The 24640-nt window shown below is 65.7% G+C and overlaps 3 protein-coding genes across 7 annotated transcripts; 1 reads left to right on the top strand and 2 right to left on the bottom strand.

Moving 5' to 3' along the window:
- Window positions 1–914: 914 nt before the first annotated feature.
- Window positions 915–13220, bottom strand: LOC121060646 (flagellar radial spoke protein 2-like). The gene is made up of 4 exons (XM_040538591.1): window positions 13089–13220; window positions 11328–11487; window positions 4544–4748; window positions 915–924 (listed from the first exon to the last, which is right to left on the bottom strand). The coding sequence occupies exons 1-4, from the start codon at window positions 13218–13220 to the stop codon at window positions 915–917; spliced, it is 507 nt and encodes a 168-aa protein (XP_040394525.1).
- Window positions 13220–20430, top strand: VANGL2 (VANGL planar cell polarity protein 2). Of its 4 annotated transcripts, XM_040539019.1 has the most exons (7): window positions 13220–13355; window positions 13439–13559; window positions 15574–16181; window positions 16600–16736; window positions 17052–17187; window positions 17653–17884; window positions 18197–20430. In XM_040539019.1, the coding sequence occupies exons 1-7, from the start codon at window positions 13285–13287 to the stop codon at window positions 18455–18457; spliced, it is 1566 nt and encodes a 521-aa protein (XP_040394953.1). In that variant the 5' UTR covers window positions 13220–13284; the 3' UTR covers window positions 18458–20430. The 4 variants fall into 4 exon arrangements, with proteins under 4 accessions (XP_040394953.1, XP_040394954.1, XP_040394956.1 ...); XM_040539020.1 differs by lacking the exons at window positions 13220–13355; window positions 13439–13559 and adding an exon at window positions 13789–15240; XM_040539022.1 differs by lacking the exons at window positions 13220–13355; window positions 13439–13559 and adding an exon at window positions 15273–15465.
- LOC121060865 lies at window positions 20004–24639 on the bottom strand. Of its 2 annotated transcripts, none has more exons than XM_040539044.1 (8): window positions 24224–24639; window positions 23207–23413; window positions 22969–23070; window positions 22554–22592; window positions 22407–22456; window positions 22174–22272; window positions 21163–21999; window positions 20004–20112 (listed from the first exon to the last, which is right to left on the bottom strand). In XM_040539044.1, the coding sequence occupies exons 1-7, from the start codon at window positions 24282–24284 to the stop codon at window positions 21940–21942; spliced, it is 618 nt and encodes a 205-aa protein (XP_040394978.1). In that variant the 5' UTR covers window positions 24285–24639; the 3' UTR covers window positions 20004–20112; window positions 21163–21939. The 2 variants fall into 2 exon arrangements, with proteins under 2 accessions (XP_040394978.1, XP_040394977.1); XM_040539043.1 differs by having other exon boundaries at window positions 21163–22002; window positions 24224–24638.
- Between the last annotated feature and the right edge of the window lies 1 nt (window position 24640).

Genomic DNA, 24640 nt, shown 5'->3' with positions numbered 1-24640 from the left:
ATCTCCGAACGCGCCCAGTAAATTCTCCTTCACCCCCCTGGGAAATCAGCACAGCCCCAGCTCCAAAGTCACCCGTCACTTGCCCGTGCCCCTCTGCCCAGCAGAGCCCCCTCGGTCCCCTTCCCGACATGTCCCCACCCTGTCCCCGGTCCCCCTTGTCCCTGCAAGCCCCCAGTGCTCTCCCCGCTTCCTCGGCCCACCCCGCGCCATGCGGGGAAGCAAGTTTGCGGCTCCTCTCCTTTGTCTGCGCCGATCCCGCGCATCCCTGGGGGCAGGTTGCAGCTGTTCACCGACTTGCTCCAAATTTCTTCATATAATCAATTGGCCTCGGCTGCAGCTCGGCTCAGTGGAGATGCGTCAAAGGGGAAATAATAAAGATGGGGAGGGAGCGGGGGAAGGACGCGGGGAGGCTGCAGAGCCCCCGCACCGGCAGCAGGAAAAGGTGGGGAGGTGCAGGAGCAGCTGATGGAGAACTGGAGCCCCCAGCTCTGCTCCCAGCACCTCCAGGTCTCACTGGGGACGTCTCCATCCCACCCCATCCAGCCCGGAGGTGGGAATCAGGTTAGGGAAGCTCGAGCCCCACCGCGACTCCCGAAGATCTGCTGTCCCCGGCTGCCAGCCCCGGCCCTGACATATGGTCCTCATTGTGCCTCACACAATGGCAACACTTCATGCTAATTCAGACGCTGGTCCTGGCCTCGCTGTCATCTCCAACAGATTGGGTCCCTCGCCTGCTCTTTGTGCTCGCAAGGTAATGGGCAGCTCTGCTTCCCCTCTGCCTCCCCGAGCACTTCCCTAGGTGCTTCCCTGCTCCCGCAGCCATTCCCCCCTCTCCCCGTGCACATCTCCATCTCTCCATCCACTCCGGTGACGCTGGTCCCGGTGCACACGCGGGTGCGTGCCCGAGGAAGGCTTCACGCAACACTTGAAAAAGAACCACAGAAGAGTCGCAAACGTGCCGATGAGCGGGCGTGCATGAAACTGCTCGGCTGCTCCTGCCCAGCATCGAGCATGAGGATGAGGAGGTTGCCTCCTTTCCTGCTGCTCTTCCTCCCCCAAGAGGAGCAGGGGGCAGGACGGGCCACCCCGCTTCGGGAAGGGGGAAGGACCCCGCTTGTCTCAGCAGCAGCAGGGCCAGGCGTGCCCTGGAGCGGGTGGCCCGGGGGCTGTGTCCCCGGGGATGTCACCACGGGCAGCAGCTGTGTCCCCAGCTCGCCTGGATGAGGCGGCAGTGCCATCTGCTGGGTCCCCAGAACGGGGTCCTGTACACTGACGTCAGCTTCTGTCACCCCAGGCTGGGGACCCCAGGGCCCTGCAGCAGCCTTGTCCCCAGGCAGAGCGCCAGCCACCAGCGGGTGCGAGGGACACCGGGAAACAGCGCCCGTGCGCTCAGGTGGGACCTTCCCAAAGCACCCTCAGCGAGCCAGTGTTCAAAATGCTGCTGCCGATGCTTCTTTAGGGCACGGGGGTACCCCCAGCTGCTGGGAACGGTGAGCCAGGACCCTAAAGGGCCGATGCCCTAAGAGCCAGGGAGCGGATCCCCTGCCTCCAGACAAGGCAGCGGGCTGCCTCGCCGATCTCCCAGCAGAGATAAGCGGCAGCAAGGCAGGAGCCGGGCAGGAGGGCACACGGCCGGTGCTGTTTGGGACCTGCTGTCCCCCCCGGCAGGGTCACAGCACGTGGGGCAGGGGCAGGAGGGTGGCCGGGACTCCGCCACCCCAGGGTTTGCAGACAAACATCTGCGGGGAGGGCGCAGACTCTGCTGATCCCGCCTGGGGCAGGGCCGCTGCTTTCTAGGACTCCTAATCTCCTGAGCTATCTGGCCGGAGCCTTCGCCCCGTCCCGGTGGTGGAGCAACAAACCCAGCCGTGCCGCCCGGGGAACGCCTCGGGGTCGGACCTGCCGGGGCTGGAATTGGCAGCAAGGGTCCTTTGCAAGAGGATTTTGGGGTCAAGGCAACACCGAGCTGGTGCTGGGGACGCTTTTGTCCCTGGGAGATGGGCGCACGGTGCCCAGCACCCCCGTGCTGCTGAGCCCCGGTGCCCCTCGCGGTGCTGGGCAGCTTTGCAGGCCGGGGCTTTTCGACCGCTGCCCTGAGCAGGGTGCGGAGGGAGGGAGGGGACCGTCCCTGTAAATCACAAGGTGGAACAATGCGGCCCTTCCCAGATGGCGGGGAGGCTCCGACAGCCCCAGCTGGCCAGGAATGAGCTCCCAGGGCCCATTAATCACTCCTGGAGCCGGAGCTGGAGCGAGAGGACAGCCCGGGGCAGCTGGCTGCAGGGGGACGGGGGGAGCAGAGGGGCCCCCACCCAGCAGCGATCCCCAAAGCCCTGCGGGGCCACGAGGGCCCGAACCCAGCCAGGGTTCCTGCACCCCCCAGGGCTGCACCTTGAGGCCAGCCTCAGAGGCTCGTGGGGCCTGTTTCACCACGTGAAAAGTGTGTGTGTGGGGGGGGGGCAGCTCCCCTGGAGGCAGGGGAGCAGCACAGGCTGGGATCTGCCCCCGGCACCGCATCGCCTCGCCATTTCGCGGGTGGAGGCCGAGAGCCACCCGCAGCAGCCCCAAGGGCCAAGGCTGAGGCTGAGGCTGAGCTCCTGCAGGATCCGGCCCAGCCGGCAGGTAGGAAACGCTGAGGCGGGCCCCGCTCGGCCTCCACCAGAGCCAGAAGGGAGGAAAGGAGCCGTGCGGGCCCGGGGGGGGGCTCCCGAGGCGCCCCCAGCTCAACCCAACAGCCTCGGCTGCCTCCTTCGCCCCACGGCCGGCGAGGGGAGGCCTCGAGCCTCCGTGAGCGGCGGGGAGGCTGCCGCCGGCCTCCGCCTGCCCGCGCCTCCACCTGGGGGGGAACTGGGGGGGACCCTGGGGGGGTCGGGGGGGAATCTTGGGGAGGATGCTAGAGGGGGAACCCTGCGGGGCTGGGGGCAGATCCTGGGGGGCTACGGGGTGACCGAGGCCGAACCGGGTGGAGGCTACGGAGCCTCCCAGGTCCCCGGGCCTCCCCCGCCCGCAAACAAGCCATTTAAATCCCACCAATGGGGAGGCGGCGGGAGGGGAGCTCGGCACGCCATTGGTCAGTTCGGGGGGGGGGGGGCGGGGCCGGCCTTTTCCCAGCCCCGCTCATTGAGAGAAAAGCGCCCGGCGCTGTTCCGCGCACAGCCCCCCCCGCCCCCCCCCCCCCCCCCAGCACCCGCTATGGGGGTGCCCCCCCCCCCCACCGGCCTGGGGAGGTTGGGGGGCAGAGCCCGGCCTCGGGACGGGGTGCGCAGGGGGCACCGCGTGGGTGTCCCCTGTTGACCGTGGGGAGGGGTTGCCCCCCCCCCCCCCCCCAGCACCCTGGGGTGCGAAGAGGCGGTGGGAGCACAGGCCTTGAGAATTTGGGGGGGGGGGCTGCTCCTGAATGCTTGTCCCCAGTTGCCCCAGTGGGGACCCCCGCTCCTGGCATTGGGGCTCCTGTAGGGCTCGGCTCTGTCCCTGCTGCCCCCCCCCCCCCCCCCCCCCCAGCGCTGCAGGGGCTCCCACGGGGCCTGGCTCCATCCCTGTTGGTCCCCCAGGTTTCCTCTCCCAAAACGTGCGGCCTGCAGGTGTGTGCCACCCTGCCCTAACCCCTTCCTCTGTCCCCCTTCGTCCCTCTTGGTGTCCCCCCCTGCATCCATCCGTGTGCACCCCTCATCCCTGGGGCTGCCGGGAGCGGGGCTGGGGGCCTCCCAGGTGCTCCCCCCCAGCTTAGGGCTGGCCCCCCGACACCACGACCCGCAGCTGGGATGCCCCGGCTGCGATGGGCACGGCCAGACCCAGGCATCCCGGGGACCGTGCTGGAGGTGGGTGACAGACCCGGCTTTCACGGGGGGGACACGTTCAAGGACGGGGGGGAGACGTTTGTTCACACGCCCGTCCTCACCCCAAAGCTCCCGGGCCTGGCACAAAGGGTGGGAGCAGGAGCGCGGCCCCGATGGGCCGGTGCCCTTGCGGGGTCACCTCTCCCTGGGTGAATCCTAAATTCATTAGGGTCGGAAAAGAGCTCCAAGCTCATCTGGTCCAGCCGTCCCCCTACCCACTAAATAATACCCCACTAAATAATATCACACCCTAACCCATGCCCCCAAGCACCACGTCCAACCTCTCCTCAACCCCCCCCCAGGGACGGCGATGCCACCACCTCCCTGGGCAACCCGTCCCAATGCCTGACCGCTCTTCCTGAGAAGCAATTTCCCCAAATTTCCAACCTGAACCTCCCCTGGCTTGGTCCCACCCTAAAAGGGGGGACCCTTGGGGACACGCACACCCCTGGCACAAGCTCCTGGTGGGCTCCAGGGGCCCGCTGGCGACCTACACCCCAAAGCCCTCAGCTTGGGGGGGGGGGGCAGCGCCAGGACCCCCCCCCCCGCCCTCCCCATCCCCGCAGCAAGCGATGCCGGGGGGTGGGGACACAATGGGGCGGACAATGGGGTCCCCAAGCCCCGGAGGGGCGCCGGGAGCGCGGATGGGAGACAATGGGAGGGCGGGGGGGGGGCCGGGAACCGCGGCCGGGGGGGGGCCGAGGGGGGGCCCGGGGAGCGGCGGGGCCTTTGGGGCCGCTCCGCTGGGAGCCGGGGCTTCCTCCGCCTCCTCCTCCTCCTCCTCCTCCTCCTCCTCCTCCTCTTCCTCCGCCTCCTCCTCCTCCTCCTCGGCCGCCGCCGCCGCCGCAGCAGCCCCGGGATTTTCGTGGCGCTGGGCGCGGGGGGGGGGGGGGCGCGCACAAAGGTGCCCACATGGTGAGTGGGGGGGTCCGGGGGGGTCCTGGGCTGGGGGGGGGGGAACGGGGCGGGGGGAGCCGCCTTGGGGCCGGGCCTGCCCGAGGGCCTGGGAAGCCGGGGACTTTCCTGGGGCCGCGGCCGGGCGGGGGAAGGCGCTGCTGGGCGAGTGGGGGCGAGCGGGGGGCGAGTGGGGGGCGAGTGGGGGGCCAGGGGCGGGCGGCTGCTGGGAGCCCGCGGGCGGGGGGGGCAGCGGCAAGCCCCCCCCCCCCCTTCCCTCCCAGCCCCGCTGCGGCTCGCTCGCTTCGCCCCGGACCCCCCCCCCCCCCCCCAAATGCGTGCCCCCGGTGCCCCCCGCTCCCCAGCACCGGGGGTTGCATCGCGGGGCTCGGAGCCCCTTGGTGGGCAGCAAAAGCAGCCGGCACCCCCGCACCCCCTCCCCTGGGACCCCTGCCCGGGGAGCAGAAGGGTGCCCGGGTGGTGGGCAAGGGGTCCGCAGCTCAGCCCCCTCCTGCGGTGCCGGGTGCGCGGCGGGGAGCAGAAAGGTGCTGAGCCGCTCCCCGCCGCCACGCTCACCTGCTCCCGGCAGAGACCCGGCCGGATCCTGATCCGGTTTATCTTGGTCCTGGCCCTGGCGCAGCGCCCTGAGCCGCCTGGGAGTTCCCTGCGATCGGCGAGCGCAGACACCGGCCCTGCCGCCCCGGCTGGGGCGAGAGGCTTCATTTCCCTTGGGAGAGGGAGTAGAGCCCGTTTCCCCCCCCCCCCCGCCCCGTCCTGCTGCGGGCCACGGTATAATAAGTGAGGCGGAGGTTTAAAAAAAAAAAAAAAAAAAGGAGAGAAGAATTAAATATTATCTGCACGGAGCCTCTGGGGACGGCTCTTGCTTAATCACAGCAATTCGGGATCGTGCTGGGGCTGAGCTGGGCTCGGAGGCAGCCTGAGTCAGATGCGATCTCCGGGCTTCTCATGGGGATTTGGGCTGCCTTTGTGCTGGGGGCGAGCGCGGGACCCGAGCAGATGATTTAATTAGCAGATGACTCCGTCGGAGCCAGAGGTAGCTCCGAGCCCCGTTGGTAGACCCGGGGGTGCCCGTCGCCACGGGTGGGTTTGGCCCTTCTGCTCTCCTCCGGAGCGAGGCAGAGGCACAGATCCAGCCATCGGCCCTGCGAGGGCTCTGCCCGACCACCGAGCGCTTCCCAGAACGTCAGGCCTAGGATTTGGGGTCAGTTCGGTTCATTGCGGAGTCCGGAGGGGGTCCCTTCCCGCAGCGTGGGGTGCTTTGTACTGCTGGTCCCGTTTCTGCCATGGGTTCCTGGGGAATTTGGCCACCTCGGGGCAGCCAGGAGAGGGGGAAAGTGGGGTCTCACGCTGGCAGTGGGGGACATTCGGCAGCCAGGGCTGCCTGTGCTGAGCCCCACGCCGTGATGTGGGGTGATGGAGCCTCCTGCTCGCCCCCAGGCACCCTGTCCCACGGGGCAGAGGGTGCGAGGAGCTAACGGGGTGGCACAGCCCCACAGACGGGCGCAGCCGGCTGCCATTCCCACTGCTCCTTTAACAGCACTCATCGTTCCTACAGGGACTTGGGGCCTTGGGGCCAGCCGCAGGTTCCCATTATCCGCACAGCGGGGCTCCCAGGAACTTTCCTGAGATGTGGTGTGCTCCAGGAATGCTTCTCCGCGGCTGGCAGCGTGCACCAGCATTTGGATGCTGAGCAGGGACCCGGTGCTGGCCATGCTGGAGGAAAGCTGCTCCATCCCGGGGCATTCCCTGCTGGAAAGGGTGACCCGGAGGAGGGGGGCTTCTGGCGCGACTTGCCTGGTGTTTGTCGGCTCTTCCAGGCTGGCTTCAGCCATTTGAATGATAAAATGTTTCTTGTTTGGATCAGATCGCAGACAATGGGGCCGGAGGGGACATGGGGGAAGGCAGGGAGCCCATCTCCCCGGCTTCAGACACAGCTGAAGCAGCCCCAGGTCTTTGGGCTGAGCTACTTTGAGATTTCAGGTCTGCTTCCCGAGGGCCGGCGTGGCTGGCAGATGCTTTATGGCTTTATTGTCCGGCCAGGATGCTGGGCAGGGGGCCTGGGAGAAGCGTGCGGCGAGGGCACCACCGTCCTTGCCTGGCTGCCCCCGTGCTCCTGCAAGCACCGGGGTCAGAGCTGTGGCGTCGTGGGCCGCCAGCGGGCACGGGGTGACGGCACGGTGCCCAAGTCCCCACAGGGCCAGCTGCCAACGTGGCTGGCCCCGGACAGCCCCCGTCTCTGCTCTGTTTCTTGGGGCTCCGAGGCACGGACCACACCGTCTGCCCGCCACAGCCTTGCGGGATTTAGCGCCAGGCACTCGAGCGGATTAAGCAGAGCTGGAAAACATCCACAAGTGGGGTTGTTTACACCGCCAGCGTCACTTTGGGTCGGGGCTGGTCCTTTAGGACGTCGCTGCAGCACGCAGCAGGGGGACAGGGCTTCCCGCGACGCTGTCGGAGGGGCCGCTAAGGTAAAAGTGCCGTCCCAAACCACGCGTGCTGTGGGAGAGCTCTCACCCTCCCCAGGCACCCTGCAGCACCGCTCGGACCCCGTGCCCACCAGCGAAGGAGCCCGGGACCGCGGCGTTCGAGTCCTCCTGCGCGCCAGGACCTTGGGGTGGCTGCGGGGTTGTCGCCCCGGGACCGCGTCCCCGCGGGAGGCACCGCCGGGGGAGATGCTGCGAGGCCGTGGGTGCAGGGCTGAGCCCCCCGCGTGGGGATCTGAGCCCAGGAGGGCAGAGCAGGAGCAGGTGAGGGGCCGTGGGGTACGCCGCAGTTAGGCTCCCTTGGTGCTGCGGCGTTTTGCAATGCAAATGGCTTTCTCTTTGCAGCTAGGCCTTCTCATGCAAATCCCCTGGGTTTGGTACAATTTCTCCCTCTGGTTCTAGACCTGCCGCAGCCATTTTTACCTGTGCATCCCAGCACGGCCACCACCGCCTTCACCCCATAAAGCAGACCCGGTGCCGGGGAGAGGCTGGGCTTTGTCCCGGAGCTGCGCAGTGGGAATCCCCGAGCGCTCGGCGCGGCTCGCGGAGGGACTGGACGTTCCTGTGGATATTGTAACAATCCCGCGTGACCGTAATTAAAGCTGACAGTTGGGAAGGGATATTAAACGTTCTGCATCCAAGCTGACGCTGAGCAATTTGAGATCAGAATGGGACCCCATGGGGGAATTGGATTAAGCTGCTCGGGCTTCCCATGGGCCTTTTGCGCATCCCTCTGAAGCGCCTGCTTGTGCCGATGGACCGGGGACCTCTTCCAGCGTGGAAGTTTGCAGATTCCTCCTTGGGAGCGTGGTGGTGGCATCTCCAGAGCCTTGTGGGGCTGGGGCTGGACCAGCTGAAACATCTCCAAAGCACATGAGGAGGGCTGGGGCTGCTCCTGCAAGCCCATCTCGGGGGACTTCAGCATCCGACGGAGCCGAGCAGCCCCTGGCGTCTTCCCCGGCACGAGGCTCCCCAGAGGCAGCAGGAGAGACGCGGCGTGGACGCAGCTCAGCGAGGAGGTGCCAGGCTGGATGTGGCCCAGAGGGCTCGGGGAGAAGAGGGTTTGCATTTGCGCTTCTGGAGGGAGTGTGCAGATGAAGGGAGCCGGGCGAATTCCCCCCAGTCCCTCGGCAGGCTTGGCTAGACGTGGCTGTGCTGTAGCAGGGGGAATGCTTCGCCAACCGGTCCCCCAGCTCCTGCTTGGGGAAGGCTGGAGCCTTTCTCCCCTTTCCACGCAGAGGACTTCAGACAGCACCCACAAAGCTTCCTGCACCTTGTGCATCACCCACGGACACCCAGCGCTGCGGTGCCAGCAGCCTCCTCCGTCCCTGTGGATGCAACCACGGCATTTGGTGCGTGGGGGAACCACAGCCACTGCTCCGTCCCCTCCCTGTCCCCATCACCTCCCGCTTCCCCGATGGCCTTGGGGCTCCACTGGGACGGTGGCGGCTGTCCCGGCAGGGGACCGAGGCGGTGGCTGGCCGGGGACGGCGCCCATTGTACGGAGCCAGCAAGGCGTGTTTGTGCAGCCAAGCGAGCAGACGTGCGGGGCGCTGGGCTCAGCAGACCCCAGCACCAGGGCCGGGAGCTGCCTCCGATCCCAGGCTGTGGCAGAGCTGGGGCTGGTTTTGGAGGTGTGATGGGGCTGGACAGGCTGTGCCCCCCAGCTCCTCCGCGGAGGGATGCTCGCTACGCTGCTCCCTGGATCAAGCTCCCTGGTGTCAGCTCCGACAGCCCAAAAGTCACGGTGTGAAGCAGAGCTGAGGCTCACATTAGGTTTTCTGCCTGTCCTTAAGTGTTTACAGACACCAGCTTGCGGTGTGCCTCGGTTTCCCCATCTCTGTGGCGGGCAGAGGTGTGCTGCCAGCCCTCGGGGCCCCTTGAGAGCATGAACGGCGTTGGAGCCGTGTGCCAGGATCCAGGACCCCGGCGTGCTCCCCACGGTGCCCAGCACAACGCTGCCCACCGCCTGACTCAGTTTCCCAACCGTTCCCCAGGTCTGGGAGGAAAATGCTCGCCTCGATGTGCCGGTATTCCCTGCCGCTATTCCTGCTTGGCTTCGCCGGTGGGAAGCCAGCTCTTGTCAGCGTGCAGAGGGTTGCGTTCACACCCCTTTCGGAACCACATGAGAGCATCATCATCTCGCGCCGCTATCTCGGTGATCGATCTGGATTTGCAGATGCTTTACACCAGTGGTGTAAAGAGCACCGCCTCGGCGCGGTGGTGTAAAGGCACGGCCGCATTTGGCAACCAGGCGGAGCAGTTCAGCAGCTGGCCGGGCCGGTCCCGGTGACCCCATGGGGTTTGGGTTCTGGGTCTCGGTGGGTGCCCTCCAGCCTGCCCCAGGGCAAAGCAGCCCCGGGCTGGTTCAAATCCTCCTTGGCAGGGACGAGGGGAGTGGTGCTGCCGGGCTGTGTCCCTCGGGAAGAGCTGCCTGCTGCCAGCAAATGTCGTCTCTGGCTCTTAGAAGCTCATGGTCTCAGGGATGGAGTGGATGGGGAGAAGGTCGGTGCCCCGGCGTGTGGTTTTGAGCTGCCTGGCTGGGAAGGGGAGGAGTGGGTTTGCCTCTCGGGCTTCTCCCTGGAGCTGTTTAAAGCAAGAAAGGTTTCTCGTGAAGGAGCACTTGGGTCTTTTTTGGGGCATTTGGAGGCAAGCGATAGTTGATGTTTGAGATTCGCGGACTCAAGGGCAGGGGAGATGGCGGCAGCTTCTTTCTGACCGCCCGCAGGATGTGCGCCCCGGAGCCCCAGCCGAGCTCTCTCTGCTTTGAAGCCCGAGATGTGCTTCAGCAGCATCCCGAGAAGCCATCCAGTCTGGACTTGAAGATGTCAAGAGATGGCAAATCCTCTCCTCCCCTGGGGAGTTTGTTCTAATGGTTAATCACCTCGCTATTAAAAAAGTGAGTTTTCCTCCTCATTTGCCTGTGTCTGGCTTTTGCTCCCAGCCCTCGGCGGTTGCTCTGCTGGCTCGCAGAGGCTGGGTAAGGCGAAGCCGCTTCTCCTCCCGCAGACGAGGCAACCATTTCCAGCTCCACCTGAGCCCCCGTGCTGCCGAACCGGCTCCTCGCTCTGCCAGGCAAACTCTTCTTTTTGAACACCACCACCAATAAAAAAAAAAAAAAAAAAATCCCTTTCTTCCCCGCCGGAGCGGCCAAGCCCCTCGCTCCTCCAGCTGCCGTGAGAAACGCCGCGCTGCTTTGTACTTGGAGCTGGGCACCACGGCAGCTGCCTCCGCCTTCTCTGGGGACATCGCGAGGCGCCAGGGAAAGCTGGAAGAGCCCCCGGGGTGCTCGGGCTGGCCGGGGGCCGCGGAGGCGCTGGGGGTGCCGGACTCGGCGCTGCGCCTCTGGGGAAGCCGGTGCTTGGGGCAGGAGGAAGAGGAGCTCCGCCGCGAGCCCGTAACCGCTGCTCGTGATCGAAGGGCCCGAGCCGTTCCCGTGGCTAATTGCTCACTCCCGTTAGAAATGCCTGCCTGGATTTTGTCCTGGTTCGTTGAGGGATGGTCCTGCGTGGGGTTTTTGGGCAGCGTTGAACCCGCGGGGCTGCTGGAGGGCTGTGGTCCCTCAGGTGGCAGGGATGCGCCGAAATCCCCTCCTGATTTTGGCTGAGTTTTGAGAGACTGGGTCTGGATGGGGCCAGGACCCCGAGGGGATGCCGGAGGGGGCTTTGCCCCTTCTGTAGGGTCACGGTGAGGGGCAGCAGGGAGGTGGCAGCCGGCTGCGTGATGCCGGAGCGTGGGGCTGGGGGCACAACGGGGGCGCAGAGGGCGAGGGGGCCGCGCCGTTCCCTCTGCCCCGGGGCGTTCTGCAGCGCGATGCCACCAGAGCTGTCTTACGCCACCACGGCTCTGCCGGGGCTCTCGTAACCGGTGACACCCTCGGTGAGCCCCATCCCTCGCTGGTGGCTGGGCAGTGACGTGTGGGGACAAGGACGTCGGCTCGTGGTGGACACGTGCCGGGGCGCAGGATGCTCGTGGTCCTCTTTGGCGTGACAATCCGGGGGCGATGCGTCCCCAGGGGAGGGGACACCGCTCCTGCCGGCCGCTGCCAGGGACAGAGATGCTTCTCTGCTCATCCCCTTCCCTTTTTTCCCCCCAGCTCGGAGCCCCGGCGCGGATGCCCGACCCGTGAGCGGCCCCCATGCCGCGGCGGCCGCCAGCTGGATGCCGTCCCCGCCGCCCGCTGAGGATGCCCCGAGCGCCCCGGTGACCGCCCGCACGGGGGACAGCGCCCGTCTCCAGCCCCAGCGCCCCTCCGGTGAGTCCCCGAGCTGTCCCCTCCGCCCGCGGGGACCGAGCTGTCCCCTCGGCGGGAGCAGCCAGCGGTGTCAAGGCCCTTCGTGGCGCTAATGAATAGGGTCGGGGGAAAAGCCCCAGCCGTGGCCCCCCCTGCGCCGAGCCGCCGGCCCTCGCATTGTTCCTGCCAGAAACCCGATGCCGGCCTCCCAACAAAGCCCAGAAGAAGAAGAAGGGGGGGGGGGGTGCTGGCAGGAGGGCCGGGGGGGTCCCTTTCTCCCTGCCCCTTCCCCCATCGCTCGCTGGGGACGCCGGGACGAGCTCCCGGCCCCGTTGCCATCTCCTAGACAACCGGCGTGGGGGGGCTTTTGTCTCCATAGTGATAAACGTGCGAGCATCCAGCATCTGGGACAAAAGGGTGTCCCCCCCTGTCCGTCCGTCCCCCCTGTCCCCCCCCCCCCCCAGCCTTGCTTCTTTTTCCCCTCCTCGACTCCGCCCCCCCCCCAAGGCCTCGGAAAAGAGGCCAGAAGACATTTGGGTTTTATTTGGGCAAAATGGCATTGCCCTGGTAACGCGCCCACCCCGAACACAGCCGGCTCGGCCCCCACCGCCGGCACCCCCCCGCCACGCACCGGGGTGGCCGGGTGCTCACTCGGGGTGCTGGGGGTCCCTTACACCCCCCACACCCCCACACCCCCCAGCCATCATCTGGGTGCTGACAGGGGGCTGCGACCCCCTCAGTGGGGTTTGGGATGCCCCCGCAGAGGTGTCACCCGTCGGGGGGACACCGTGGTGGCCGCCGTCTCGGTCCAGGTCCCTTCCTGGTGGAAATGCTCCGGGGGGGGGCTGCGAGCAGCTCCCGTGCTGCCGATGGGCTGAGGGTATAACGCAGCCATAAACCCCACGTCATTTTCCCAATCCAGCAGAGACGCGGCCCTATAAGCAAGCGCGGGTGGGCGTTAAGGCGCGCGTCCGGGCGGATTTACGCAGCAGCGGCGCGCAGGGAGATGTTGGGCGCTGCTGCACCGGGCTGGGGGCTCGTCTGAGGGCTCCTGACCCCGTCCCCGAAGCCGCCCCCCCCAGCCTGGAGCCCCCCCTCCCGGCCCTGCCGTGCCCACGGGGGCTGCGGGGCCCGCATTGATCCGGGTGCAAGATGCCGAATCCGTGCCGGGAAACTTGTTCGGGCAGAGCCCCAGACTGCGAGCCGGGCCTGCAAGCTTGCCTGCGCCAAGTTATTCATTCTTTTTTTTTTGTTGTTGTTGTTTTTGGGTTTTAAGTTTGGCCCCCACCCCAGGCACTCTCCTGGCAATTAAAATAACGATGGCGATGTTCATTAAAGGGCAAATCACCCGAAACAGCGCAGTTAGAAGCTAATCGCTAATAAAGGGAAAGGAGGTGGTCCTGGACCCAACTTGGGTTTAAAATAGAAAATGCCCCAAAATGACCCAAATTCCTTCATCCTTTCCCCGCTGAAGTCCTGTCGCCGCTTTAAACCTGGATCTGCAGGGACGGGGGCGGGCGGTGGTGACGTCCTGGTGGTGGCAGCGGGGACACCCTGGGGTCCCCGGGCACGGCTCCGGGGGCCGCGGCGGTGCCACCGACCCTTCCCCGTCCCCTCCGCAGGCGGGCGCACCGATTTCTCCTGAGACGAGCCCAGCCCAGTGTTCAAAATAGAGTCCCTCAAGGTGACGGTCGACTTCCTGAAGGTGCCCCTCGGCCTGAAGAAGCCCCCTCTGAAGGAGGCCTTGGCGGCCATCCCGGGGCCGGGGAGACCCAAGCCCCTCGGCGTGGAGCGGCACAAGCCCCGGCGCGCCGACACCATGGACAATGAGTCGCAGTACTCGGGCTACTCCTACAAATCCGGGCACTCCCGCAGCTCCCGCAAGCACAGGTGAGAAGGGCTGGCGTGTCCCCGGGGGTCCCCTGTCCCCACTGTGGGCGCGCACCCACCCTGCTCCCCTCTCTGCCCTCCAGGGACCGGCGGGACCGGCACCGCTCCAAGAGCCGGGACGGGAGCCGCGGGGACAAGTCGGTGACCATCCAAGCGCCGGGCGAGCCCTTGCTGGACAACGAGTCGACGCGGGGGGACGAGAGGGTGAGGATGAGCAGGGGGCTGCCGTGGGGCCTGCCGGGCTTTGCGTCGCCTCCATCCCTGCTCCAGAAAGGGGCAGGAACCGGCCCTGCACTTAGAGCAGCCCCAAATCCAGAGCCAACCTCGGCGGCGCGGGCCCAGCCCACGTCGGGGCTGGGAATTGGGGAAGGGGACGACTCCAAGAGCCCTGGCGGGCACTGCCGAGGGTGGGAGCTGCAGGGGGGGGTCCCGGCGTGCCTTGCCCGCCCCCGGGGAGCGGTGGAGCCGGTCGGGCTGGCCCTGGGCGGGCTGACAGCACCTCGGGGCGCTGCCTCCGTGTGCCTGCGGCGAGGGCGGGGGGCCAGACGAAAGGGGACGGGGCTGTCGCGGTGTGGGCATGCAGCTGGGGTGGGCACGGGGTGCCCGCAGCTCCCTGCCCGCTGCCCAGGGTGGAAAACGCCTTTGGGATCGGCTCCCTCGGGATCTGCTCCCTCCGGATCCGCTCCTGCTCCTCGCTCAGCGCCTGCAGGGCGACGCCGGCTCGGCCCTGCCAAGGTTTAATAACCCCAGCCCCGTCCCTGGGAGGATCAAACGGACGAGCGGGTTTGTGCAGCCGGTCGAGCTCTCTGCTGCCGGCGCGGGACCTGCAGCCCCCGGGAGGGTTCCTGGAGCCCAAATCATTGCAGCAAAATCCTCCCCCCCCGGGATCAGAGATGCTCTGGACAGGGCACTGCAGCGATGAGGGGGACCAGGCTGGGCGCCAGCTCCTCCGGCCACCGCAGAGCACAGACCCTGGCTTTAATCATCTCCCAGCCACCTACACGGGCACCTCTGGCTCTTTCATCTTCCCCCAGTACGGAGCCGGTGCCGCCGGTGCTGCCTGAGCTGCTCGCGGCCGCCCGCGCACTCCTGCAGTGGCCGGAGCAAAGCACTTGAAAGACGGACTGGAAATACGGACCGGTCCTGCGGGGGCGGCCAGCACCTCTCCGCTCCTCCTGCCTCCAGCAAGCCCCTGGCTCGGGGGTTATTTCTCTGCTCCGGTTCGGGATGAAGTTGCCAGCCTGCAGAAATTCCGGGAGGAAAAATCCCAGCTCTGTCACATACAAGGAAACCCCCGGCTTCAGGAACGCCGAGGTGCTGGGGAGCAGGACGCGAGGATGGACAGACGGACGGACAGACCCTGGGTGCGGAGGAGCGCCGCCGGCACCACCGCCTCCCTTTGCTGAAACTCCACGTTTTAACTGGGAAGGGATCAAAAAGGGACGTCTCACTTCCACACCTGCGTGGCTTTGGTGAAAAAAAGAAACGAACGGGGCCAGGTCGGCCACGCTCCGGGTTTGTGTCCGCTCCCGGTCCTGCTTTCATATGGGACGGGCTGTGCTGGCTGCTGGGGAGCTGCTGGGGTCTGGCGCCTGCCTGGGATTGTGCTGGCGAAGCTGGAGGTTGCATGGAGAGGTTTTACAAGCAGGGAATACATCTGAAAACAGAAAACAAACAAAACAAAAAAAAAGCAAAAAAGATGAAAAAAAAAAAAAAACAGACTAAGGTTTAAGAAGCTGCCCCGTCCCCCTGGCAGAGACGCGTACCCCAAAACGGAGTGATGGCGAGCCGGCACGCGGCCACGAGCCCCGATCGCCGGCGATCTCGCCCTGCCCCGGCGCTGGAGCAGGCAGCGGCAGCCGGCGCGGAGGAGGCGGCAGCGAGGGTGTGTTGGGACGGCGGCCGGGCATGTTGGCTCTGGCCCCGCTAATGAGGGGATTTGCCTGGAAACAGGATGCCTTCCACTTACAAAGCCGCTCTCGCCCGCGTCGTGCGTGGCGGGGCGGAGAGGTGGAGCGCGGCGCGGAGCCTCCGACGGGGATTTCCTAGAGGGTCCTGGTCGATTCGCCGTCCCCCCCACCCCGGCTGCTAAATGGGGGTGATGGCACCGGTCAGCACGCCGGGCTTGGAGGTTTGGGGGGCCGGGGGGGATGCCAGACTGGGTTGGGGTCTCGGGGTGGCAGGGCCGTCCTCCACGTGACCCTCTCCCCTTCCCCAGGATGACAACTGGGGCGAGACCACCACGGTGGTGACGGGGACGTCGGAGCACAGCATCTCGCACGATGACATTACGCGCATCACCAAGGACATGGAGGACAGCGCCCACCTGGACTGCTCCCGGCACCTGGGCGTCGCGCTGGCCGGGGCGCTGGCGCTGCTCGCCTTCCTCACGCCCCTCGCCTTCATGCTCCTGCCCCAGCTGCTGTGGCGGGAGGAGCTGGAGCCCTGCGGGACGCCCTGCGAGGGGCTCTTCATCTCGGTGGCCTTCAAACTCCTCATCCTCCTGCTGGGCAGCTGGGCGCTCTTCTTCCGCCGCCCCAAGGCTTTCTTCCCGCGCGTCTTCGTCTTCCGGGCGTTGCTCATGGTGCTCGTCTTCCTCCTCGTCGTCTCCTACTGGCTCTTCTACGGCGTGCGCATCCTGGACTCGCGGGACCGCAACTACCAGGGCATCGTGCAGTACGCCGTCTCGCTGGTGGACGCGCTGCTCTTCGTGCACTACCTGGCCGTGGTGCTGCTGGAGCTGCGCCAGCTCCAGCCCCAGTTCACGCTCAAGGCCGTGCGCTCCACCGACGGGGCCAGCCGCTTCTACAACGTCGGGCACCTCAGGTAAAGGGGGGGGACGGGGTCAGGGAAGGGGTTGGGGGGGACACCTGTGGGTCTGGGTGAGCTCCCGCGTCGGCACGGGCTCCGGTGCGTGCAGGACCGCGGTGCAGTCGTGGTGCTTGTGCATTCCCGTGTGTGTTTTGTGTGTTTGCACGCAAGTGTGTGCATCTGCATGTGGGTGTTTGTGTGCTCGCACGCGCGTTTTTGTGTTTCTGTGTGTGCATCTACATTCGTGCGTGTGTATTTGTGCTTGGGCATTTGCACCAGGGTGTGCACACGCTGTGTCCCGCTGCATCCCAGCACCGGAGGAGCCGTGCGCGTGCCCGCAGTGAGACCCCTGTGCTCCCTCCCCGTCCTGTCCCGGCCGTGTGCATGCCCCCGATGGGTGCTAACCTGCTCTTTGTGCCCCGTGCCCCTGCAGCATCCAACGAGCGGCCGTCTGGATCCTGGAGAACTATTACCACGATTTCCCAGTCTACAATCCTGCCCTCCTCAACCTGCCAAAATCCGTCCTGTCCAAGAAAATGTCCGGGTTTAAAGTCTATTCCCTTGGCGAGGGTGAGCTCCCCCCTTTCCCTTGGCTTCTCCTCTCGTTCTCCCTCCTCCCATCCCGGTGTTTTCCCCTCCGAAGGCAGCTTTCCGGGCCGGGCTCTGGGCGCCGAGCCGGTCCCTCTGGATTTGCGTGCGTTTGTCCCGGCCGGCGCGGGCGAGTCGGGTGCCGGTTCCCAGCCCACACCAGTAACGCCCTGCTGCAAGCAGGAGCAAGTCGAGCGCGGCCGCGGGACGGGGCTGTGCCAGCAGCACTGGGAGGCGGGGGGGGGGGGATCCGGAGTGCCCGCTCCCCCAGCTCTGAGCTTGCCCCTTTCCCTGCAGAAAACAGCACGAACAACTCCACGGGGCAGTCCCGGGCCGTCATCGCCGCGGCTGCCCGCAGGCGCGACAACAGCCATAACGAGTACTACTACGAGGAGGCAGAGCACGAGCGCAGGGTGCGGAAACGCCGTGCCAGGTACGGGGCCATCAGCGGGGACCGGGCCCTGGGGAACGCCAGGAACCATCCCAGGACCCCCCTGGGGTGCCAGGAGGGAGGGAGCAGCCCCAGGGCCTTCTCCAAGAGCTGGAGCTGCTTTTGGAGCAGCATGTCGTAGGGTGCTGGGTGATGTCCCCGCAAAATTGCTTTTGGGGTATGGGGCACGGGGCGGAGCTGTGGGGCAGAGGGGTGGCGAGCGGCTCCCTCAACCACCAGGGCTCCGGGGGACCTCAGGACCGGGTTCTGCTGCCGCGACTGCCCCGCTGCACCCGTGGGCTGTGGTCTTCACGGAGACCCCAAGTGGCTGCGGCTGGAGGCACTGCGGGGTCCTTCGGGCCCGAGCTGTGCCCCATCGGGGTCACCCAAAGCAGGGCCTCAGCACCACGTGCAGAAGCTTTTGGATTGCTCCGAGGAGGAGGCTCCATAGGGTCTTTCTCCCGGCAGGCTCGTGGTGGCGGTGGAAGAGGCCTTCACCCACATCAAGCGGCTGCAGGAGGAGGACCAGAAGAACCCGCGGGAGATCATGGACCCGCGGGAGGCGGCCCAGGCCATTTTCGCCTCCATGGCCCGGGCCATGCAGAAGTACCTGCGCACCACCAAGCAGCAGCCCTACCACACCATGGAGAGCATCCTGCAGCACCTCGAGTTCTGCATCACCCACGACATGACGCCCAAGGTGCGCGGGGGCGCAACGGGACGGGACCCAGCCGCCAGGGCAAGGGGCTCGGGGGGGTTTTGCCCGCGGCGTGAGAGCCCCCCCCCCCCGGCAGGTCGAGGGGTGGGGGGGAGGCTTTTTGTGGTGCGGCGCAGCCGGAGAAGCGGGCGTGCCAGGCGGCGATGGATGGGGGCAGGTTCCCAGCTGCTGGACCTGCCGCACGGGGATGCTTTTCCTGCAGGACCTGCCGAGCAGCTTGAGGCTGCAAAAAAAAAAATTAAAAACTAATAAAAAAAAAAAGGCCGACGTTCACACGTCCGTTCCTTCCTGCAGGCGTTCCTGGAGCGGTACCTGAGCGCCGGGCCCACCATCCAGTACCACAAGGACCGCTGGCTGGCCAAGCAGTGGACGCTGGTCAGCGAGGAGCCGGTGACGAACGGCCTGAAGGACGGGGTGGTCTTCGTGCTGAAGCGCCAGGACTTCAGCCTGGTGGTGAGCACCAAGAAGATCCCGTTCTTCAAGCTCTCGGAGGAGTTCGTGGACCCCAAGTCGCACAAGTTCGTCATGAGGCTGCAGTCGGAGACCTCCGTGTGAGCTGACGAGGGGTGGAGAGGGGCCGGGGGGGCCACCCCGCCTCGTCCTCCCCGCCTCTGCCGAGGCTCAGCGAGGCCGCGGCCGGAGGGCAGGACTGCGGCAGGCACCTGGAAGCAGTGCCCACGCCTGGCCCCGCCACCAACCTGTGGCCACCACTCGCCCTCCGGCTCGGGTCCCCATCGGGCGAGCCGAGCCCCTTCCTCCTCGTCCCCGCGCTCCCCGAAACCCAGGTCCTTGTAGCAATCCCCCAGGAGGCGCATCCAGCGCAGGACGGTGTCGCGGCCGGGAAGGCGACGGCGTCCCTCGGTGCCATAACTCAAGGGCTAACCCTCCGTTGAATTTCCTTCACCAGCGTCTTTCCAGCGCGGCCGGGTCTGGCGGACCCCCTGCGCTTTCCCGTTTTCTACCTGGCGACTGTCCTGCCTCTGGCCTTAAAACACCGCCCGGCGTCCGGGGCTGGTTTTTAATAATCGAGACTTTTGGAGCATTTTGCAAACACCTCTGCGATCTGTGGCTGCTATGAACCCCTCCCCGGCCTCCGGGGAAGGACCCGAAGCGGCGATGCGGCCGCGGGCAGGTCCTCGCCTCCCCGCCGTTTTCCACACTCAGCTCTTAACAAAAGCAAGAGAAAGTTGGGGTGTTAAGGCAAAAAGCGGCTTTTCAACGGCGGTGCGTGTGCCCCCGAGGAGATCGGAGTCCCCGCAGCCTACCCTGCCAGCTCCGAGCACGGGGGGGCTTTGCACCGTTCCTGCAGCGTGGCAAGAGCCCGAGTTGTGCTGGCTGCTGGAGCGGGGCAAAAATCATCCCAGCCTCGTCCGTGGTGCCGGGCTGGCCGGTGAGGGCGAGGGGTTGCGGGATTTGGGGGGCACAGCACCCTGTAGTTTGCTGCAGAACGGCCCTAAGCACCCCTCGGGCTCCGGTGCTGGCCTCAAGTGGCTTCTTTGCAAAGGGTCTTGGTTCACCAGGGTCTGAAATCTGTGCCCTGCGGTGGAGATGGGGACGTGGCGGCCCCCGGCGGGGCTGAGCGAGGGGACCCCGCAGCGCTCAGACCCGCGCTGCCTGCGCCGTGGGGCACCGAGCGCACGCAGGGTCCCCGTGCCTGCAGAAGCTTTTGCCTTCCCTTGGTTTTGTTAAGGTTGCAAATACCTCATGGGTGTTTTTTGTTGTTTTCGTTGTTTTTTTGTTTTTTTATTTTTTTTTCATCTGGCTTTTGTGTTGGTTGCGGGGGGCTCACGGGGGTGACCGCAGCATCCCGAGCTGAGTTTGGGCTCGCTCGGTGGCGAGACCTGCCAAATTCCCTCGCTGTGACGCCCACGTCCCACCCCAGAGGGCCTGGGGGCTTCCCCAGTAAATACCAGTAGCAGAGAGAGGCTCCCCAGTGGATTTCAAGGGCTCTCCCAGCACAAGCTTGTGGGGGGATGCAGCGGGGGGGGGGGGGGGGGGGCAGGCACCGCCTTTCCGAATTCCCAGGAAATCTCCATTTTTCCGGAGTTTCTGTGTCTTTATAGCCCCGCCAGGTCCCCGCAGTGCCAGTGTCTGTCCCGCGCCAGCTTCCAGTCCCGTTTACACCAGCACCGCCGCGCCGGAGCCCCCCCCGGGTGCTGGAGCCCCTCGGGGGGCTGGTGCCGCTGGGAGCCCGGTTTGGGGGTGTTTTACTGCAAAAAGACTTCAGTGAGTGAGAGTGGATGTTGTAGGCGGGGGGGGGGGGGGGGGGCGGATTTTCCACTTGGAGTTTAAGAAGAATTCACCTTTTTTGTTCTTTTTTTTTTTTTTTTTTTCCGCAGAGCCGAGCCCTTGTGCATGCGTGTAGAAAATTGTAAAATGTAAAATTGTTTTTTAATATATAAAAAGCTTGTTTTTACAGTTTGCAGTGGATCGAAGCATTATGGCAGTGTTAGGAAGTTGGTTTTTTGTCTTTTTTTTTTCATAGAGGATCTAATTTTTTTTTTTTTTAATAAAATAAACCCGTTGGACATTTTTTTTTTTTTTGGTTTTGTCTTCCCCCCCCCGCCCACCCCCCCTGGCTGCTTTGCAGCACCCGCTCCAAGCCCTGCTTGGTGTGGGGTTGGGGCCGGATCCGGACGCGTGCCCTGCAGCAGCAGGAGGCGGCCTCCAGAGAGCGCTCGGGGAAACCGGTCCCTGCCCCTCAGAGGATGCTCGGGGCTCATGGGGCCAAGGTTTGGGGTTTGGGGGGGCAAGGTTTGGGGTTAATGGAGCAACGGTTTGGGTTTTATGGGGCTAAGGACTGTGGATTTCTGGGATCGAAGATTTGGGGATTGTGGAACCAAGGATTTGGGGTTTACATGGCCAGCAGTTTTGGAGTTTATGGAGTCACAGTCTTAGGGTTTTGGGGGGGGGCACAGGTTTGGGGTTTATGGAGCCATGTGCCTGGGGTTTATGGGGCCAAGGATTTGGAGCTAACGGGGACGGGGATTCAGGGTTTGCACAACGAAGGCCTTAGGGTGCAACTGGAGAAATTCCCAAACCCTTCGGGGCGCAGCCCCCACCTCGCCCCCCTCGCAGGATGTGCGCTCTGAGCACAGAGGCAGCGGATGTGCCGGCACCTGCGCCCCCCCACACACCCCCCCTGGCCCCCCGCTGATTCACCAGGACCGGGCGTCAGTGTTTCCTTTGGCTTTAGCACCTTCTCCCCCCGCTCTCGGCCTCCCCAAGCATCGTCCCCCACCTCCCTCCCTGCGCCTTACGTGGGGCTGTGCGTTGGCACCATGGGGAGCAGAGAAAGGAGAAGCCAAGGCAGGGACCAGGTTAACCCAGGGACCCGGGCATGTCACAGTGTCACTGGCCGTGGGGACAGCATCCGTCCAGCTGCACGCATCGGGAGCTGCTCGCTTCCCCGCGATGTTTTTTTTGCTTCTCTGCCCTCCCCGGCTTCCACCCACAGGGTGCCCCCATGGTTATTTCCAGCCCTTGCCGCCTTCCCTTTTCTCTCACCCCGCCTTTGCCCCGTGATGACTTCCAGCGCTCAGCAAATGAGCTGCCGGCACGGTAGCTGCGTGGTTTTTTCCCCCCCCCCCCTCCTGCGAGTAATTAATCAGCCAAGAAACCTCCTGCCCCCGCAGCCCCCACTTTTCCCTCCGCGTGGGCCTGCGGCCACCTCCGCTCCTTCCTAGGGCCAGGAAAAACTGACAGCCCGGCTGCGTGGGGTGGAGAAAATCCAGGAGTTCCGGGGTGAAACCCGGCTTTATTGGCTTGGCTGTGCCCCCCCCGAGCCCTGTCTTTGGGGGCAGTGAATGCACACGCGGCCACGCTGCGCCCAGCCCCGTCCCACGCGGGTCCCCGTCCCGCAGGGATTTGGTGATGCGCCGGAGCATCCCTCGGGTGGAGCGAGGCGGTACACGATGCTCTCATCCCCCAGCATCCACGTGTTCCCCCCGCCGGGTGTCTTGTCAGAATTTGTCATCCTGGGGTGGCCTCATGCTCCATCAGGTTGTCCAAAAGCCGCCGGCTCCCCCGGCCAGCCCTCAGTCAGCACCAGGCTCCCCGGAGCAGCGGGCACCGCCGGTGGCCTCAGGGACAGCGGGCTGCTGAGGTCAGGGAGAGGCAAAAGGAGATGCTGGGGGGGGGGGAGGCGGGCCACAAACACTCCCTGGGGGTCCAGGGCACATCAGGAGCATCCTAAAAACCTCCCCACACAGCGCTTTGGGTGCACACCGTGCCCTGGGCTGGCAGCTGCCAGGAGGGGGGGGGGGTAATACCTGGGAAGGCAGCGGCTGTCCTGGGGGGGGGTCTGGCTGGCAGAAGGTGGTCTCGGTCAGCTCCTGGGCTTGGGGTTTCTCTGCCCCCTTCCTGTCCTCCTGCAAGAGAGGAGCAGCAGCACAAGGAGGTGCTGAGCATCCTCGCCACGGCTGCGGCAGGTGGGGAAACTGAGGCACGGGCTGGGGTGGGGGGGGGAAGCGGCGGCGGAGCAGCCCCCATGTGCCCGGCTCACCTGGGCAGCGGGGAGGATCAGGGCAGTGTCGTGCTCTAGGACAAGCGCATCTGCAACGCAACACGCGGGGCCGAGTCAAGGCACTAGGAGCGGGCAGAGGCCGCTCTAATGAGCGTTGCCCTAACGAGAAACCCGCTCGCGGCTCACCTGAGAAGTCGCTGATGGAGGTGGTTGGGTCCCGCGTCCCTGCGGGGCAGGACAGACACACGCATGACATTAGAGAGGCTGAAAACCCATTAATAAAACAACAACAACGACAAAAACACAGCAAGTTCCTGCTGGGATGAGGAGTGAGCAGGTTTGGGTTTTGCTTTCCGAGGCCACGAGCTCGGTTTTGTGTCAAAACAGAGAGAGGCCGAAGCTGGCACAGGGGAGCCCAAAAGGTGCAAAACTGAACAGACGAAGCCTCCTCCAGCACGAAGCCTCGTCGAGCCAAGCCAGGATGGGTGGCATTTTGCTGCTTTTCGTGGTGCTCTGAGGCTGGGAGGGTTTGCCACCACCGTGTGCTGCTAAACCCATCACGGGGCTGCCCCAAGCACGGGTGCCCCGACGAGGAGCTCACCTTCGCCCTTGGTCCTCCGGTAGGTGAAGAAGAGCACGAGCAGAGCAAGGAGCACAAAGATCACAGGGGACCAGTACTTGACGGGAACTCCCGACCCATTTTCTATGGGGAGAGACCAGAGATGGGGGCTTGCTGCCAGCAAAAGGGGGTCAGGGTCACTGGGGGGGCTGCAGGACCCTCCAGGGCATTTGGTGGCACAGCCCCAAGCCACATCTCGTCCTTTCCCCATGGGACTCACGGGTTTGGTTCCCCAGGCTGCCTGCTTGTGTTGGCGCGGTGATGGTGGGGGGGTCCCTGGTCAAAGAGGGGGTCGGGGAGGCCACAGGCCACGTCTTCATCCCATCCACGTCCCTGGTGGCCGCGGTGGGGTCTCCCATAGCCTCTGGGTTGTCATCGTGCTGGGTGATGTTCTGGTCCCACAGCTCCTCCCCTTCGAGGGCGAGTACTGGGCGCAAGGTTCGTTAATTCACGCTAGGGCTGAGCAGCCCCAGCGACACCAACACCGCACATCCAAATATTAGGAACTCGAGGCAAGACCTATTGAAACCTCACACCAAGCAGCACGTGGCATCGGGGCTGCACGAGCCCCACCGGGATCCTGCACCACAGCTGGGAGCCGAGGCAGCAGCAGTGCCCCCACCCCCCCACCCTAAGTCCTCATCCCTCCGTCCCTGGGTGCCCTGCGGCTGGGTGAGCATCAGTGGCCTGGTGCTCGCGGGCTCTGCTGGCAGGCTGAGCTCCTCCTGCACGTCGCATCGCAGCCACGCACCCCCGACAGGAGGCTGTGCAGCTCACCAGCGGTGCCAGCGCGGTGGCCGTGCCGTGGTGGCGCAAGGGGGCCACGGCTCGGGGTCACCCAACTGGCGCCAGGGCCGGGTAAGGGGCCAGGTGGGCAGCGAGCATCCCGGCTGCGGCGCTGGCAAAGAGCTGGGCTTGAAGCTCGGAGCCAGCAGCGGGGTGAGGTTGGGGTTCACAGCAGAGCCCTGGGTGCTGGGGGAGCTCGGGGTGCCCAAAGCCTCCCCCTGTGCTCAACCCAAGCCATAAAGCGGGAGGCCAGAGCCGCGCTCCCCATAAAATATCAGGGCCAGCACCCGGCCCTAATGCAGGGGCCACAGTGCCCTGGGGAGCCATCGCGGCCTTGCACCCCCGGCCTTCACGCCGCCCCCTCTTCCTCTTCCTCCCCCTCTTCCTCCCCTCCCAGCCCCGCAGGTGGGGGCACCCCCAGGCCCCATGTCGCCCCCCCGGCCCCACTCACCGGCCCCAGCACCGAGCACGGCGACACAGAGCCACCTCCAGCCGGCTCCGCTCGCCCCCATCCCCTCTGCCCCTCCGAGCCCTCCACTGCAGCTCCTTGCAGCCGAATTTGCAATGCCTTCCTTCCCCTTTCTGCCCGGCCAACGGCTTCCTGTGAGCACGAAGGTGTTGCCGACATAAAATGATGATTAATGGGCAGGGAGCATCCCAGGGGGCACCGCCGGGGCTGTGACGGGGTAAGGGACGGCGCCCCAGCCATCACCGGCGTGGGCGAAGGAGGCGGCAATGCTCCAGTGCTGGCCCAGGTCCCTTTGGGGCCCCTGCCCAGGGTCACCAGTGCTGCTTCGAGCCCTGGACATTGCCCGGCTGGGCCGGGTTTGGTGCCACAGGGGCAAATCCCTTGGCAAAGCGTTTGGCC

This window comes from Cygnus olor, chromosome 28, assembly GCF_009769625.2.
Source record: "Cygnus olor isolate bCygOlo1 chromosome 28, bCygOlo1.pri.v2, whole genome shotgun sequence".
Classification (NCBI taxonomy): domain Eukaryota; kingdom Metazoa; phylum Chordata; class Aves; order Anseriformes; family Anatidae; genus Cygnus; species Cygnus olor.
This window is presented reverse-complemented; position numbering and strand designations above follow the sequence as displayed.

Bases quoted from the DNA above. Each gene is read 5' to 3' on its own strand.
- LOC121060865 (XM_040539043.1), bottom strand. From the start codon at position 24,284: ATGGGGGCGAGCGGAGCCGGCTGGAGGTGGCTCTGTGTCGCCGTGCTC. The intron at 22,593-22,968 runs GTGAGCTCCTCG...CCTGCCCCGCAG, and splicing joins CCGGAGGACCAAGGGCGAAG to GGACGCGGGACCCAACCACC. The intron at 22,273-22,406 runs GTGAGCCGGGCA...CCTCTCTTGCAG, and splicing joins TGATCCTCCCCGCTGCCCAG to GAGGACAGGAAGGGGGCAGA.
- VANGL2 (XM_040539019.1), top strand. From the start codon at position 13,285: ATGGACAATGAGTCGCAGTACTCGGGCTACTCCTACAAATCCGGGCAC. The intron at 13,356-13,438 runs GTGAGAAGGGCT...TCTGCCCTCCAG, and splicing joins CGCAGCTCCCGCAAGCACAG to GGACCGGCGGGACCGGCACC. The intron at 17,188-17,652 runs GTACGGGGCCAT...TTCTCCCGGCAG, and splicing joins GTGCGGAAACGCCGTGCCAG to GCTCGTGGTGGCGGTGGAAG.
- LOC121060646 (XM_040538591.1), bottom strand. From the start codon at position 13,220: ATGGCCGCCAAGGCCTCCTTCAGAGGGGGCTTCTTCAGGCCGAGGGGC. The intron at 11,488-13,088 runs CCTGCGGAGGGG...CTCGGGGACTCA, and splicing joins AGGAGAAATCGGTGCGCCCG to CCGGAGGGGCGCTGGGGCTG. The intron at 4,749-11,327 runs CTGGGGGGAAAA...CCCCCCACTCAC, and splicing joins ATCCGCGCCGGGGCTCCGAG to CATGTGGGCACCTTTGTGCG.